This window comes from Perkinsus marinus (genome assembly GCF_000006405.1).
Source record: "Perkinsus marinus ATCC 50983 genomic scaffold scf_1104296937140, whole genome shotgun sequence".
Taxonomy (NCBI): domain Eukaryota; phylum Perkinsozoa; order Perkinsida; family Perkinsidae; genus Perkinsus; species Perkinsus marinus.
The window spans coordinates 452,559-469,617 of record NW_003213889.1 but is presented as its reverse complement, the minus strand read 5'-3'; the positions used below and the strand labels follow the sequence as shown (position 1 = coordinate 469,617).

The window sequence follows — 17,059 nt, the reverse complement described above, 5'->3', positions numbered from 1 at the left end:
CCCTAGCTTTGGAACACTAGTCGGGGAGACAGGTTCTCTAAAGTCGGGTCAAGCTAGTGACTGGTCTGTTCCTCCTTCTTATCGCCGTCCACTGCATCGAGGTATCCCTCCCCACTCCCACCAGGCTTCTGCACGGGCCTAATTCTATTGGAAAGTATATCCCATATTACTACCACTGTCACAAGTAATTCTGTTCCCTATCATTTTATGCTGTGTATTCGAGTTTCATCAGCCTCCTCCCACGGCTCGTGTTTGTAGTTGGCACTGATCAACGTAACGCCGTTATGTTGGTGGATGTACACGCCATGTTGAGTATCGAACCTCAACAGTATCACCTTGAACATTGGTTGATGCTCCGGTAGTGAGAGCACACCGTCTGCAGCAGCAGCAACACCATCATAATACTAAACATCATACAATGAGAGCCCTGTCCTATACTGTTGGAATCAGAGAGGTAATGGAATCGATCTAATGTCCGTCAAGATTCACTTCCTCTCAATAGGGTACTTCCCACGACCTCTCGAATGTAGTGTGTGATCACGGGATGATCACTACTTGGTGTACTAGTTTATAGAGACCACATCCCAGTATCGATAATTTCACCCGGCGTTGCCGCAGCCGTCAGTTCAGTGCCTATTCCACATCAGTTGGAGGGTGGCAGCGACTACCAGCCAACCATGAGTGTAACCATAGTAGCTACTAAGCTTAGTATCATCCAGCGTTGGGATCCCTAGTGCTCGAGTCACCCCGAGGAGTTATTCACTTCCTTACATGCTGTTTATCATCAGTTTCTGACTGCCTCTACCTTCATGCTTTGGTATAGCCTTCCAGTGTGCCCACTATCGATGTATGTTGAGTTACTTAATCGAGACATTCTCTAACTTTCACAATCACTCCCACGAGAAGGATGCAAATACTCCTACAGGTGCTCTAGGAGTAGCAAATACTCGTAGAATACGCGATAGCAGTAACAGCAACGCCCAGGTCGTCATTGTCCTTGAATAGCGTTGCTGTCGTTAGTGCATTGGAGTTTCACCCGTTTTACGTAGAGTGGCGTAAAACTCGGTGGAAAACGCGATAATTGCACCTTGCGATAGTCGTGAAATATGTTTTTCACTAGTGTTTTTCATATCATGGGTGAAACTCCATTGAACAATTTGATACTCTAGACATGTTATTCTTCAAAACATCGGTTGGAGCTACTCCTCTAACACAATCCTTTCCAAGTACAAAGTCATCAAGTATTAACACAATAGGTCTCTAAGACTCTCAAGGCTCGGTCAAACTCGACCAGCTCTTTCGCTTGGCCCTTTTCTCGAAGCCTCTTGTACTCCTCTATCGTATCGAATCTGACACCAATCGTGTACAATTAGATGATGAACTGAAGACGCTACGTCTCGCCGGTGAACGGCTCTCGGTACTTCCGTCGCTGTGATGGAGACAGCTCTACGGGGGAAGCCGACGGAGACGGAAATGCTGCAGAGATGTCCGCACCGTTATGAAAGGACAACTCCTCAATTACTTCTCCCCTTACTTTTGACGCACTGCGAAGATTCTTAATATGGTGGCTGAGAATAGTGCTCACCTGTTGGTCCAACGCACTAGAGGTGTGGTCTCCCTGGCCTTCTTCTTAGCCTTCACAGCGGCACTCTGATGATGGCCCATCTTATCGAGTTCCCTTTCATAGCTGATATAGTCGATGAGTTGTCTCGTGTTCCATACTTCCACTTGGAGGGCCTCGTCAATGAGTTCATCCTGAGTGACATGAGCGTGAAGGAAGCCGTGGTGGTAGATAGTAATAGACTACAAATTGACAATAGGAAAATACTCTTTGACAGTCGGAGGTCTACACGGTGCAGTAAACAATGGTAGTTGGCACAAAGCCAATGATCAATATGAAGAGATGAATGGAATGACGGATGAGTGAAATGAACGGTCGTAGCGACATACCACACTCCAACCAATTCAGCGATCGTCAACAGTAGTAGCGACATACCACACTCCAACCAATTCAGCGATCGTCAACAGTAGTAGCGACATACCACACTCCAACCAATTCAGCGATCGTCAACAGTAGTAGCGACATACCACACTCCAACCAATTCAGCGATCGTCAACAGTAGTAGCGACATACCACACCCCAACCAATTCAGCGATCATGTACATGTCTTACATAGCTCGGCCACTTGTCCTTGGTCTCCTTCTTTTTGGTTTCCTTTCTACCCTTCCTCCGCTCCTCTTGACTATGCATCCTATCCGTTTCTCTAATACTAGAGTCCACCGTCTGAGCTCGGGTAGTATCTCTAGTGGTGACACCGCGGACGCCTCTGGAAGCCGATACCGGCCTGATCGATACAAATCCCACCGAATCAACGGAGCGATACGTTAGTACTTTTTATTAGATGTTTCCTCCCAGGACGGAGTACTTGTCGCCTCCTCGCTGCTTTTCCTTCCCCTTTTCTCTACAGCTGAGGCCTTCCGAGCCTTCTTCCGTTTGGGCTGTAGCGCCGGATCAACATATCTAGAATTGATCAAGTGGACACCTGCCTGTAAATGGAATAGAAGGTGGAGAATAATGTCGATCACGAGTGGCTTATTTGAATCCTTCGATATTCGTATGATAGTTTAGCTGCCGCTTGCACAGTCTAGAGTACATTACACAATCGAGCTGTGCTCACACTAGCTTCGCATTATCACTGCATTCTCTCGGCTACTTTAACTTTTTCTCTGCTCTATCTCACTCACTATGAGCCCAATCTACTGATGTTGTGTTCTACTTCAACGAGATAGTGCGCGCTCTCACAAAATACTCAGTCCTCCCATAGAAGTGCTATTTTTCCCGCAGCCACAGTGTTGGAGTAGGAATATATATTCGCTTTTTTACTTATATTGAGCTCAGGAGTTCGCTTGATAATTATGGAACTTTAAATACGAATTTTGGAAAAAATATACAGAAATCAATGAAAATTTCCCAAAATTTTCATATTTTTACCAACAAAAATGTAGTTGACCATGTGCACATTTTTCTACTCTGCATGACTAGTAACCAAAGGCTTTCAGCACTTTGCATTTTGTGAAGTACCGAAATCCCAGTGTAAAGGGAATATTCACCAAAATAGTGTACACCTCCCAGATCGGCTACTTGTTCGGTTTCCGTCTGCGTTTTGAGCTATCATCACTCTCCTCCTCCTCATTGTTACCCCCCTCCTCCTCCTCTACACCAGAGGTTGCCTCCGACATGCTAGATTCACCCACGTCCTAATACGAACCCATGGGAGGCTTCGAACGAGTTTTACAAGGTCATTTACTTGCCATTGCGCATCCTCCTCATCCTCAGAGTCGAACGAGATGCTGCTATCATCGGGATCCTCCTCCCACGTGTCGTGTAAGTTCGAGCTCCAGAACTCATCATCCTTCAAAGCGGTAGCTGAAGGTCGCAGGTTCGTTCCCGGCACCCTACACTTATTCCTACCAGACTTCTGAATAACCACCCTTTTCTCTCTCTCATTCACATTCCAAGTGACCTCCTCGTCCCCTGAAGAGGACGACTCCTCCTCACTAGTACAATTATCGGTCTCTGGTCGCCGCTCAGCCATACAAAGGCCCACCTCATTAACCACCATAACTCCCTGTACAACGCAAGGGCCAGTCTGTGTGAATCGAGTGAAATGTTTGTGATCAACTTAGTAGTACAAAATTCAATCCCTTCCGAACCATAACGAGCGAGAGAATCTACAGTGTCGTATTTTCCTCTTTGGTAGTGTTTTTCATCACTTTAGCGAGATAGGAAGTAGACTCAGTGGGCCGCGACGACGAGACAGTATCCTCCTTCCCTTCCTCCAATATGTACCGCGGGACAACCTAGTAGAAACAATTCTAACAACGTACTGCAGCCTCCCCATTCTATCGATATATGACTACCTGCCAATCGTCCTTCCCCACAAGAAGAGGGAATTCGTTCTCATCGTCCATCCTTGGTGGCGGCTTGCTCACTCGGGCGTCCAGTCCCTCGCTCTCTCCACTTAGTTTCTGGAACAATCAGCATGGTGATACAATTAGAGAGTTATCAATGCTCCTACTACCAGTAGAGTGTCTACTGTAGTATCCCAGTCTCGATCACTGCAGAGGTAAATGTCTTGAATGAGAGCCGAATCCAATAGAGGGAACATCTCGAAAAGATCTGTTATTTCATCTTCAAGGCTGAAGAAAGAACGTGGTGGATTCCGATGGAGTCCATAGATGTAGTAGTAGTAGTACCACTCAGCCTCCTCCCGCTCAATCTCCCGTGAGCGTTCCTGTTCATGGGCTTTACTCTCCTTTGCTGTTTCCTTCCAAACCTTCAAACAGCGGGACTCGAAATATCTAACATGCTCATACGAAGTAAGTTCATTGTTAACAGGGTAAGGCCACTACTCCCGTTGAACTGGTGTGGCGTTAGGCTTAGCTCCCGGCATGTTTTCACAGTCATCCCATAAGTTCAGCCGGGGCTTGCGATTACTGGACGACTTCTTCTTCGGTCGGCCCGCAGCTGACAGATCAACCGGCAGTTGTCATGCACGAGATCAATTCAGTTCTACGAAAGTCTCAAATTCCTGCGAGAAGTAAATCAGAATATGTCGTTTATGCTTTCCCGATACGTTGTTGAATACTTGTCTGAGTCCTATTACCAATCCTAGACTGCTCTTCTTCGCGCTCAATTTCCTCCCATTCTTCTCCGTAATCGACTTGCGGCGAGCTTTCTTCCTCTTCCTCAGCAGCAGCAGCAGCGGCGGGACCCAACTGTACAGAGTTCTTCCGTGGAGAGGGCATCTTGATTGTTGCAAGACCTGTTCGGCTGAAGGGTTGATACATAACATCCCTGTTTGAACTTTCTCGCCAGGATGACGGATGCGAACACGAGGATAGTTCCAGATTAGCGAGAATATTAAGATGCAAAAAGTGAGTTATGATCTTAGGTCCTCATCTTCTAGGTGCTGCACTATAAGCTCTACCGACGTGATGTTACGTTGGTGTCTTCGGCAAACTGGCGAGCCTAACGGTCATAGCAGCTAATGCATGACACTTTGGCCGAGTGGTTAAGGCGGCGGCCTGCTAAGCCGTTGGGCTCTGCCCGCGGGAGTTCGAATCTCCCAGGTGTCGTTTACTGAATTGTGCGCAACATTCCGATATCGATGCACATTGTGTATTATAGCTTGCTTTTCCTGATTAGAGCTGCTGATATTGCGCAATTGATCACCTAGATGTCGCAGGATAGGTTAATTCACGAATCCAGGAGGAAGCCCTTGACCCACCCAAGTCATTGAGTGAAATATGGTGACGTAGGCGTGTATGTGTCTGTGAACATCGTTCGAGAAAGCTTCGCCTACTGTGCTACGCACTACACCTCAGGTCATGATCAATATCATCCGACATCCCTGGTACAGTCATTATCGTAATTGATTTCCAACTAGATGGGCAGCACTGCATCCTCAATAGCAGACAGGCCGGAGGAAAGGTGGCAATGGACGGCAGTGTTGGTTAGTAACCTTATAAGCTTCATAGTGGGTGAGCATCTACATCGTCGTCGTACAACCATAGTAGCATCAAATGCAGGGACCTTCATATGGTGGACTAGTCTAAGAAAGCTCATCCCATTCCACCCCCTTTATCGCTCAATGGGAACTGCCTTTGCCTGGGTCGCCGACGTGTGGAGGCTTCCTGGATACGCAGACAGTTTGCGACTCAGTGTTGGTAGGTTGTTACTTCGATTCCAATCCTCTAGATATGTTGAGAATCCTAGTACGAATGCTCTACCCTTTAGGTACTACCGAGTTCGTGGCGGGGGCCCTCTGCATGGCATGCGGCTGGATCGGGGGGAGCCTATCAGAAGCATTGGTGATGATGATAGTGGCATCATTCGTAATTAGATTTCTAGGGGTAATCAGGTGCTGTCGGGCCTCATCGCCATCATGTCGATTATGTCAGCAGCTAGCATGACACAGATAGGGAGAGGCATACGGGATATTCTCCCAAGCTCGGTATAGTAGGATTATTCATCTCATGAAGATCTCGAGCTGTTCAGGCTTTCAACGCTTTAGCTCTGATAGCAATCCTACTACGAGTCATAGCCCAATGGAAGGCCTATCCATGGTGGGTAGGCGGCGTCGTCATCGCCGACCTCTGCATGGCTGTTCTCGTGCTTGCCTGCTTTATGTAATACCCCAGCGGGAAGGCGGACGGTCGTATCGTATTTGTGTGTGTTGCCGCCTTCAACAACAGTAGTCAGATACCATCGATTATCCCATGAAAATTCTGTCTTATGGTCGCCTATTTTCGGCCCGCAGGAAGGAGGCATAACAGATGGGGATATTCGGCATCCTTTATTGGCAACAGAACGGTAACTATAGCATGTCTTCGATCTCAGCAAAAACCATCCCGATGCATAGTGTTCTTCCCCTTTGGACTGATACCGGCTATTTCCTCTCAGCCGGCACTTCACCCCTGTGATCACCCCGAGTTCCTTCGCCGGCTCTGATCTCGACAATGCTGAGGTCGGTGGGGGGACCACGAAAGTCCCCCAGTACTTCAACATCGCCACTCGTCCCCTCTAAGGCTGTGCTGATGAGCCTGCTCATCTAGTTATAATTAGGTGTGTTCTTGCTGATCAAGTTTCATGTGGAATCTCTCCTTTTTTCTCGCGTTCGATCAATGCATGACCCCAGTTCATTTGTAGCATTTGGATCCATCGATGAATCCGAGAGAGGAGCCACCCTCTAGTGTGCAAGAGGACACACGACGTAGCCGAGAAGGGGAAGTACTCGAGCCTGAACTTTCAAGTCCTCGGCTAGACATAGGTGGGTTCATACAGGAAGAGAGGAGACGAGTTATATCATCTAATCCCCGCATCTACGCGATTCAATGTCGCGTACTTGCTTGTGATCATTTTGAAATGAATCTAGTAGACTCATGGGTCGCCTAGTCCCAGACCGTTTTTAACCACGGATTTACAGCTTGTACATGGTGTGTAGGTCGCTGACCGAATCACACGAATGAATCTAAGAGCTAGTCTCTCCTCCTCCTCCTCCTCGTAATTACCATATCTATAGTGGTCGCGGAGGCCCGTGGAAAAATTCCATGATATGAACAACACAAGTCGGTGAGATAATCTCATGTTCGTAGTCAAGTAACTGGGGCGACGCCCCTTACACAGCATAGTTCAGATATATCAATGAAGACCAAAAACAGGCAACAGCATTAGTAGTAGTAGCACCAACAGACATTATGTCATCCTCAAAGGAGGCGCAGTGCTGGCTGCCTTAAGAAAACACCATGAAGGGTCGAGAATGAGGATAGTTACTATACACACACGAACGTACTTACAGGACTTTCTCCAGAGCCCATTGAGAAAATTCACAGCTCAGCGATGGCTGACCCTGACGCTTAGCAGTTGACACAGGCTTGGGAACCTCCTTCTGAGATGGCCACTCTTCTTCTGGCCTCTGCATTACCACTGAGAGCTCTGTCAGTCTCCTCCTACTAGCCCCTGAGCTAGATAGGGCACTCGATTGACTGTCGATAGCAGCAGCATCATTAGCATAAGTAGTCGTTGGTAGAATTCGCCACTTCTCAGGAGACGGTCTCGAGTCTCTCTTATCATTCAAGCTAGGACTAGTCGGTCCAGTAGTGACCTCGTCGAAGCCGTAGTCGTCGTACTCGCACTCGACGGGGCTTCCCCAGCAGTTATCGCCTTGTGAATCGGTATAGCATATTGAAGCATTAAGATCCTTGAACAGGCCGTAGCAGACTGTAGTAGTGCTATGCACTGATGATGCCTTACAGTAGGAGCCATACTTGGAACTTGCGCATTTCTTTATCCTTGAACACAGCTCCGAACAAGTCTCAGCATGAACGCCCATGAAGGGTGAGAGGACTGCGATGATCATGATGATGCTCGCAGTGAAGAACAGTTTTGGTGATGACAACGTGATAGCCATGTGAAAATATGGATAGGTTATAACTAGTGAAAATGTTAACAGCTAGACCTCGCTGGGTCTGTGTCCTGGAGCACGCTAGCGGCCATGGACCGATCAGGCAGGCTCTAGGTTAGTAGGAGATTGGCACTAAGACGTGGCGCTCAACGATTTGGTATAATATAAGAACTATCATTGCTACCCATTGATAATAGGCTGTTTTTGACAGCCCCAGATTTTCATACGGTTGCTCAGTGCGGCACCTAGTAGCGGCTTCACGTCACAGAGAGATTTTTTTGAGAACTGCGTCATAGTAGATATGTGGAGCGATCGCTAAAAATAGGGCACGCCCGGGCTTCGTCAGGTAATGGGAAAGATGCTGTTATGAATAAATTACAGAAGCTCGAAAGAAAGTCTCGGAAATTAGAGGACAAGTTCCGGTGAGGCCTTCACGTCTCTGGGGTAGTCTTGAACTGGCTGCACATATGCGGCCTTTTTTGCAGTCTGGGGATGACAGACACGTTGGTCGCTATGCGAGACCTGTTTCGTTGTTGCATGAGAGTATATTACCATCTAGGTTTCGCTTGAGCGCGTTCGCCAGAAGAGAAAGTGCTAATAGGGACGCGGCGAACGATGCGCCAGAAGATGAGGTCAGTGACGGCCATAGGGGTCCAACTAACCTTGTATCAGGAAAGTGAGCGAAAAAAGACTTCGATGACTGATGGGGAATATCGACGGCGAATAAAAGAGTTGAGGTGATTGTTAGAGACGTCATGAATGCTGTGTGTGGTTATGATGGTGGTTCAGGGGTATGCATGATACACTGGTGGCGTGTATGGAGTGTATCGAAACCAATACAACTAAGGTGCTACAAGATCAAGTAAGGGTAGATTCTAAAGAGACTTCAGGGAAGTGTGGTATCCAGGAAAAAGATCTCATGCGGGCCTTCCGAGCTCGAATGCAAGATGTAGCTCGAGAGCTCGAACACCAGAGGGAACTGAAGGGTGACTACTCGATGGAATTGCAAGCTCGGTAGAAAGACTATCTTGGGCTCTTCCTATGCTTTTCGCAGTATGGGTGAATATGCAAATGATGAACTACATGTGTGTTGCTAACAATTCATCAGAAATTCTGATGAATTTTGAGAAAGTGTTGTTGGTTTTTGTAATATCCTGCACTGTGTGTGAATTTTCATAATGTAGCCTTGGAAACTCCTGAGGTCAGCTGAGGAAACCACACGTATATTGTTCCGACACTTGTCTGTCGTGGTCAGACATGACGAGATGTTGGTGGACCTCCGGGCCAGTCGTGAACTTGCGCAGGTAAGTTCACGCCGTCGCCGCGTGTGCAGAGTCGACTCCTTCTCTCGGTAGTCGTTCGAGCGGAGGAATGAACAGCTTGAAGGCGAGAGAAAGGGGCTAGCGGAGGCTCTAGAGGCACAAGAAGATGATCGTTGGCGCTTACTCGAGGAACTGGTCGCTCCTTCACGCAAGAATGACGACGTGTCAAGGAGTAGCCTCAGGTTGCGACTAAGCGAGAGTCGGCACGGTTAAAGGACATGATAGAACAGCGAAGGGAGTCCTCTGGGACCAAGGCTGGTAGAGTGATGCTCGTGTGCAGGGAACTGTCGTTACTCTACCAGGCGCCGCTAAGGTGTCATCAGGATTACCGAGCTCTGGTACCAGCGGTGGCAGTAACGATGTGCTACTCGAGAACAGTGGAGGGTCAGGAGGTAGATTAGTATTAATATCGAGAGATGCCTAGAAGGTGTTCCCAGACCGGGCCAACGCTGATATCGGCGGTGGCTCTACTGCTCGCACAAGGATGACCAATTTAGCGTATGAGAGGGAGTTGAGATATCGTAAGACCATCGACGCGTTGAGGGATCGAATCAATAGTGATAAGTAATCGATTTGCTCATCTCACAATTTGATAATCGATCATAGGTTGTCGCTGAAGTATCTACGGGAAGCCATAGACCAGCAGCTGCGACAGCGATCGGAGATTGAAGTGGGAGGCATGCCTGATACTAGTGAATGCCTATAGTAGTGCTACTGCTAGGTGTTCCTCCAGCAGTGCATTGATGACGTTAAGAACGAGATATCCCTCTATCAGAAGCAACAGTGTCAGAGAGCTACTGGTGACCAGAGGCTCTCCCCTGGGTACTCAGGAGAGGGTGAGGCCTTCGTCCAGAGGCTACCATTCTGTTATCCTTATATGATAGGTTCTCTGGGACTTGGGGATGCTACGCCCATGACCGACAGCATTGACACTGTCCATGACTGTAAGGCAACGCCTTGTGTCCTTGTTCCCAATGTCGCTGTAGTGGACCGGGAGCGGGCGTTGGAGCTGCTGCTGGGACAAGAGAGGATTGTGCAAGTCCTGCACCAGAAGGTGAGGGCCGAGAATCATCAAGTTGATTTGACGATTCCTCAGATTATGGAAGGCCGCGATCGCCATGATCGATCGATTTATGATAACCTTGCGCATGAGCCTAGTGGAAGCTTCCCATCGCAAGTAGATCTGACGGATTCGGACCCCCTGCCGTCCTGGTGGAACGATGACTCTGATGAACTGGGGAATCAATAGTTACCATGGCTAGTGCTCATCAACGGTCGTGTCTACTGTACTTGATCGTTGTGTTCTACGGAGTACAGTGAGTAAAGCCGGCTGAAGGGACTACTGCAATACTGAGGTAGTCGATGCCATCATCATCGATCAGCAGAAGTCATTGCACGGCCCAGCGGTGGAGCCTTTCGATCACTACTGATGCGATATGTTATTCTTATCATCCTTTCTGATCCTAATTTCTCGAAATATTTCTGCTGAATGATGAGTGCATAATATGAAGGCATGACCTTACCCCGCCAGGAGCACCATGTGCATCATTTCAAAGCACTGCATGGTTACTGGCAATTTTGGCGACACCTATGCTAGTAGCTGTTGCTAGGATGGCGGGGACAACATTCCCTATCCGAACACGCTGATGTGATGATTTTATATGTGCGACAACATTCATCATGCAAGCCCCCATGATGCTCACAGCCTTCCCTTCTCCCGTATTAGAGATCATACCACACTTTCTGAAATCGTTGAGGGTTAGCAGTGGCAGATCCCTCCTGTAGCCCAATGGCCTCGCAGCACTCCCTCTACAGACGATTCAACATAGCAGGGCCACTGCTCAGAAGGCATCCTTTGCTTCCCATGGTGCTGATGCAGATGAGCTCTCATAGTAGTCGTGCCACGATAGGTACAGTTGTGGTCCAGAGAAGCTGCGGTGCGTGGGCTCATCTCGGAAGAGTTGCTCCCGCGCCTTCTACTCTGCAGTGGCCCGGATTATGCGGTAAGCTCTCTTTGTGTTCTAGTCTGCACGAAGGGTGTTCATTTCAGATCCACGATGTGATCCGTGGTAGGCCAGTTAAGCTCCTAGACTCCTTGTCACTTCCAGATGCAGTAGACCCTCGACAACTCTTCCCTAGATTGGTATCAGCTATTACTCTATTCCTGTGTATTCACGTAGCCTTCTAGTCTTCTGGCTCCACTGGGGTGCAGCAGTACGTCCATTTCACTGTCTCGCGGGCTGGCATGGATTTACAAGGAGTCCTCACGACTTTAGCTGGGCATTCGTGAGATATAAACTCCACCGCGTAGAGGCCCGGCTAGTGCTGTTTCTATGTTAGATCAGACTCCCTTCAGTGGGGTCTGATTCACAACCCACACCGTTCATCCTTGTGTACTCAAGTTGTATCTTTACCGTTGGAGCAATGGATACAACATGTCCTTCCGCGATGGTCTTCTACTAGGGCTGCCATCACCAGTACCATCCTCAGAGCCCTTCGTCAAAGTGGTCATGTTTATCCCCTCAGGATCTTCTACTAACCGAGGTGGCACTTTCGACATCGGCGACGTCGCTGTACAGAGCTTTCCAATAGACGCCTCGCTCTCCAACGGCTACCGTTACGAGCTAACACTACGCCCTGCGATGTGGGATGACCCGCAGCTTTCAGACGAATTCCAAACGACTCCTCAGGCGGGGGCATATGATATATCCAAAGCCTTTGAGAAAGTGAGCATTCGGACATTCATGAAGGGTAAACTAATAGCAGTTTTTTGCTATGAGTTTGGTATGCGAGTCACATATAAAACTCGGAGCAAAAAATATGAATGCGCCTTGTAATGATGGATATGTTCGACTATCCAACCATGGCGATGCATTGACCGTAATCTGGTGTTAATCATTAGGGTGTATTCGTACCACCGCCAGAACCCGAAAAACCTCCGATTCGAGGATACAGTGGAGTTAAGCAAACAAGCTACAAGGAGTTTCCCTTCGTTGTAAGCGTCACCGTGTGTGAATAATCTCTCGTGGACTTCCTGTCTCAGAACTACTTCGACTTGCATGCTCTCGATTATCCTCGTTGTCGCGACCATCTTATTGGTTTGGCCGCTCTCACTGGCAACTTCCGTCAAGCAATTGGCTTTCTCTTCGCTCGTGGTTACGGCAACATCGACGATGCCTCGAGGGCTTTTGATGCGTATTGGGGGAATCCGCGGTGCTGAATGTTATTTCTGAGTGTACTTCAGTTTTTCTCGAGGAGATTACGTCGTCTGTGCCACCCTACTGCCTGAGAGGTTCCACGCGGCATCCGAGGTTCTCCAGAGCCTCTCTGCCGGGGCAACATGGAGGGAAGCATTCTTAGCATGCGAAGCCTCAGAGTAAACCCCCACGGATGCTGCAGGCAGCTCGGAGATGATCGCCTTCTCTCTTTCAGACGTTACATATCATCAGGTCTGGGGTGGATATGGAATGGTGTCGCCTCTCGCCGTGTCACCCTTTCCCGATCTGTTCTCCCTGGCGATCTCATCATGCCTCCTGATGCTGACACACCCTTCATCGTGCAGAACGCCGAGGACGCCAGGAGATATACCCTATCACAAGTTGTTCTCCCTCTGAATCTCCTGGACAAGTCGCTGCTACCAACAAGCATCGGGAATTTCCCTTCAGCGATAATAGCGACCATCCATCAAGCTGGTGACTTGACTGAAATTCCTCCAAAGGAGAAGTTCAGACCATTGGTTTCCAACGCCCGTAGTGTGTACATTGATCCTGTCGATGGAGGTGCCCTTCGTGTCTCATTTACACTCAATAGCGGTAGCTACGCTGATGTTGCTATGCGAGAGGTTTGCGGGGACCAGATTCTATGCAAGTCGGAAGAAGGGCCAAGGAAAGTTGAACTCAATTTACTGCGCATGTTTCCCGATATCTGTTTCTTATGAGTATCGTCTATTACGTTATATATTGAGTGTCTGGAAATCATCGATGAAGTACTCAAATGACCAATCGCACATTCATACACTCAATTCCTCGGCATCTTCCTAATACCGTAATTTTAATTAGGAAGCTTCGCACTTCTAGCTAGATGGTACGAATCGTTCAGTACTACTGAATCACTAGTAGAAGTGTCGACAGTCGTCATTGATTCTAACCACCCTGACTAACTCAAAGACAGCGCGTTTTGCCCATCATCAGAGAAACTTTGTATCAGCAGGCACTTGTCTTCCCCAACAACCAGCGATATTGGTAAATCTATATAACAATGCCAATGCGTCGTCAACTTGAGATAGTGGTAGGACTGCTGCGGAAACGATTACTCATAATGATGATGATCCTGCTGGGGTAGTAGTGGTAGGAAATGTTGTAGAAGGCGCGGTGATGACGTGAAGGGGGGACGCTCTTATTAGTAGTCGACGATGATGAAGTTTACGTTACGACAGTCAAGTCGGATGAAAAAGGGAAGAGTTATGCCTCATCCTCGTCGTCGTGATGATGATGCTTGGACTTCTTCTTTTTCTTCTTCTTTTCGACGGCCTGAAGCAGAACACTGAAACTCTCAGCCGGTGGGTTTATCTCACTTCCTCATCAGCCTCCTCGGCCTCCTCAACTTCCTCTACAGCACGCTTCTTGTGGTGCTTCTTCTTTTCTAAGGCCAAGAGCAGTAATGACGATTCGACCTCTAAGCTATCTCACCTTTCTTCACCGGCTCCTCCTCTTCCTCAGGAGACTCCTCCTTGGGAGACTCCTTCTTGTCCTCAGCAGGGGCACCGGTAAGCTTAGGAATCATACCCTCATGCTTCAACCAGGACTCAGGAGTGTTTTCGTTGGGTCTATGACAATGTCAAGTCCTCAAACAACATCACAGAGTCTTCACTCACCTTCCCTTCTCATCCAACTTGCCGTTGAGGATGAGCTTCTTCTTCTCAGAGGCCCTCGGGCCATAACCCCAACGGGAATCATAAGTGTCGCGCTCCATAATGACACGCTTGATAGTTGCCACACAACCTAACCGAGACAGAATCATCCTCGACATACCAATGGGGCCGATCGTGCTTACCATGGTCAACACTAGCGATGACAGCCGTGGTCATCTGAGCGATGCCCAAGGCGACCGCCTCTCCCTTCGTGGTCATCAACACTACGTCCTTGCCGACCTCGATACCATTCTCGAATCGGAGGACCTGAGGAAAGACGTCAAGAAGGATCTACCCGATCCGAGCATATGCTTACACCAACAACCATCAACTTAGCACCATAGCAGACAGCGTTGACAGCAGAGTCCTTGAGGACGATACGGGGATAGGAGACGAGGATGCGCTCTGAAAGGGCTCATCAATGGACTCCGCAAGGAGGATAGGGGCTGCTGCTCACCAAGGGGCATGATAGTACGTCTGAGGTACTCCTCGGATCTAGTGCTCTCATAGACATACCTAATACAATCGGTATGATAGGAGGTCCCAGGAGGAAGAGTGGCTACTGAGCATCGAGCAAGTCATGCATGGTGACGAGCTGATCTTGCTCCCCGAGATTTCCAGACCTCACACGTCTCAGCTCCTGCATGTGGGCACCCACACCGAGGAGGAGGCCCATATGGACACAGAGGGTTCGGATATAGGTACCTGGTTACGTATACTAACAGTGCATATTCGGCGACTAAGAAGACTCACCGGCCTCACAGGAGACGTGGAAGACGGCCATGTGCTTCTCCTCATCATAGTCGAGCAGCTTGGACCAGTAGATGGTACGGATACGGAGCTGACGCTTCACAGCTAAGGCATGAGGATGATATGATACACGTATGGTGCGCTCGAGGTCCTACCAGCAATGACTGGGGGCCTCTGGAAAAGGGCACCAGTGAGCTGATCCAAGGCGCGAGTGATAGCAGCCTCTCCACCAGGGTCAGCGTGGAAGCGGACCACACAGACGTACCTTGACACACAATATTGGTCCCTAGGGAATCTCCTAGATGTATATTACTCTTTCCCCGCGCCTTGTTGGGCTTTCACGAGACGGGTGGCACGGTTGAGGCATACGAGGAGGCAGCCAGAGACCTAACAATGAGCAGTAGTGACGGATAAAACATAGAGGGGAATTACCTTAGGATCGAGAGTGCCAGAATGGCCAGTCTTCTCACACTTGAGGATGCGCTTAATCCAAGCAACAACCTCATGGGAGGAAGGGTTAACCGGCTTATCGAGGTTGCATACGCCGTATAGCAAATGCTGGTCGAGAGGACTACACCGAAAGATAACACATGAATAGCTATGGACATCCCCGTACGAATCACAGCGTGTAAATATGCGTCATACGCTGTGAGGAGCACACTTAGGGTCTATTGCTCCCCATTGACGGTAATGAGGAGCCCAATAGTGAAGTATTCAGTGGAGTCTGGCGTGTCACCAACGACTAGTCCGACTTCCCACCCTACCGATTGAGTGGGGAGCAGCCGAAGGGCAGAGGAGTGTAGTGTCCGGTGCGCACGTTAAGCCTGTCGTAGTTCTTCAGCAGAAGGGGCCACTCCGAGGTGTTGATCGGAGGGCTCACGCTGGAAGGCTTTATCATGCAATCCGTAGATTTCTGGGCCTCCGCAGTAGAAGAGGCGGCGACAGCAGCAGTAGGAGCTTCCTTCTTAGTCTTAGCCATACTACCGACAACAACAGCAGCAGCAGATATACTAAGAATGAGGAGGAGTCGTAGTGAGGCCGACCAGAATTATCCAATGTTTTAGCAACACACACACGCTGGCTTGCTGCTACCGGCGCCCAATGTCCCCACAATCGGGGTTGAATGTCCACACACGCGGAAAAATGTTATTTATAGAGTAGAATAGCGGGCCTTCGGCCCGCTTTTTTACTGTGGTCCCTTTACGACCCTATCACGTACACCCTATACTCGAATAGTCCACGAAGGATAGACACTGGGGTTCAATTCCCAACTGCGGCGTTGCGGAAAAATTACATGCACTTTGCACAAACTGCGCAACTTGAGTTTTGGAACGTTTTTGAAAGGAAAGCCTCGCCTGACGCTGCTTCAGCGTTACGCGAGTTACTTGGGGTCCTCCCGTCACCTGCAGCTGTGGTACACCCTCATAGCTGATGTGGATGGCGACTGCAAAGTGCTGCAAACTTTGCAGTGCAAAGGCTGGAGACTGGGAGTGATAACAACAAGGGATCACTGCTATTCATTGTAGTGGAGAGTTTTCAGCTCATCCCCAACTTGTTATATTCATTCGACTCACTTCTGAAAAAATTCTAATGAATAATCACTGTCAACCACAACAGAAACAAGATCAAATACTTGCTACATATTTCTCACTAAGAAGTACGTTAATAGTATACTTTTCAATAGTCGAAATTCAAGTAAGTATCTACTATGCCTGACATGATGTGAAATTGAATTAATGGCTTTGGATATTCTTTACAAACGATGATGACGATGGGATGGAAATGCAGTGCATAGCACTGTGTAGCCCAACCCCCACTGTGCACGCTGAAAGATTCTTCTCGCCAACTGAGTTGGATTAGCTCATCTGCCATCCTTCGGCAACTCCCTGACCCGATCCCTGGTGGCTTTCTTAGAGAGCTTCTCTATCTCATAATTCCTCACAGAGGGGCCCGCTAGACTGGTCGCTACACATGGCTGTTAGATGGGATGTACATCCCGGAGGCCCCAACGTTGAAATGCCAGTGGTCTGACGGTCCCCGCTGAGTGAGGCGGAAACTGAGTTTCCGAAACTCGAAAGAGTTTATTACGGGTATACACTCAGATGTGCCGG

General features: G+C 48.7%; 4 protein-coding genes and 1 non-coding gene across 5 annotated transcripts; 2 read left to right on the top strand and 3 right to left on the bottom strand.

Moving 5' to 3' along the window:
• Positions 1-1,228: 1,228 nt before the first annotated feature.
• Positions 1,229-4,809, bottom strand: Pmar_PMAR023419 (hypothetical protein, conserved; the record flags this gene model as incomplete). The annotated part of the gene is made up of 14 exons (XM_002783251.1): positions 1,229-1,349; positions 1,395-1,544; positions 1,586-1,755; positions 2,174-2,345; positions 2,393-2,521; positions 3,143-3,258; positions 3,309-3,427; positions 3,473-3,608; positions 3,775-3,861; positions 3,922-4,029; positions 4,083-4,200; positions 4,258-4,362; positions 4,414-4,528; positions 4,668-4,809. 14 exons carry the CDS (start codon positions 4,807-4,809, stop codon positions 1,238-1,240), a joined length of 1,779 nt encoding a protein of 592 aa, XP_002783297.1. The 3' UTR covers positions 1,229-1,237.
• Positions 4,810-5,057: 248 nt separating this feature from the next.
• Positions 5,058-5,139, top strand: Pmar_PMAR023418. Its single transcript has one exon. It is a non-coding gene; the product is annotated as a tRNA-Ser (tRNA).
• A 2,216-nt stretch (positions 5,140-7,355) lies between these two features.
• Pmar_PMAR023417 (hypothetical protein) lies at positions 7,356-7,973 on the bottom strand (the record flags this gene model as incomplete). Its single annotated transcript, XM_002783250.1, has 1 exon — positions 7,356-7,973. One exon carries the CDS (start codon positions 7,971-7,973, stop codon positions 7,356-7,358), a length of 618 nt encoding a protein of 205 aa, XP_002783296.1.
• Positions 7,974-8,005: 32 nt separating this feature from the next.
• On the top strand, positions 8,006-13,226 carry Pmar_PMAR023416 (hypothetical protein; the record flags this gene model as incomplete). Its single annotated transcript, XM_002783249.1, has 22 exons — positions 8,006-8,081; positions 8,314-8,389; positions 8,527-8,599; positions 8,640-8,704; positions 8,757-8,829; positions 8,875-8,981; positions 9,223-9,271; positions 9,323-9,424; positions 9,570-9,681; positions 9,727-9,853; positions 9,896-9,959; positions 10,011-10,125; positions 10,174-10,233; positions 10,276-10,343; positions 10,386-10,466; positions 11,200-11,292; positions 11,340-11,358; positions 11,816-12,015; positions 12,192-12,284; positions 12,333-12,484; positions 12,534-12,665; positions 12,722-13,226. The coding sequence occupies 22 exons, from the start codon at positions 8,006-8,008 to the stop codon at positions 13,224-13,226; spliced, it is 2,442 nt and encodes an 813-aa protein (XP_002783295.1).
• A 523-nt stretch (positions 13,227-13,749) lies between these two features.
• Positions 13,750-15,927, bottom strand: Pmar_PMAR023415 (H/ACA ribonucleoprotein complex subunit, putative; the record flags this gene model as incomplete). The annotated part of the gene is made up of 13 exons (XM_002783248.1): positions 13,750-13,818; positions 13,863-13,930; positions 13,978-14,114; positions 14,163-14,289; positions 14,342-14,465; positions 14,515-14,603; positions 14,656-14,714; positions 14,762-14,903; positions 14,952-15,053; positions 15,104-15,213; positions 15,262-15,335; positions 15,381-15,519; positions 15,713-15,927. 13 exons carry the CDS (start codon positions 15,925-15,927, stop codon positions 13,750-13,752), a joined length of 1,455 nt encoding a protein of 484 aa, XP_002783294.1.
• Between the last annotated feature and the right edge of the window lie 1,132 nt (positions 15,928-17,059).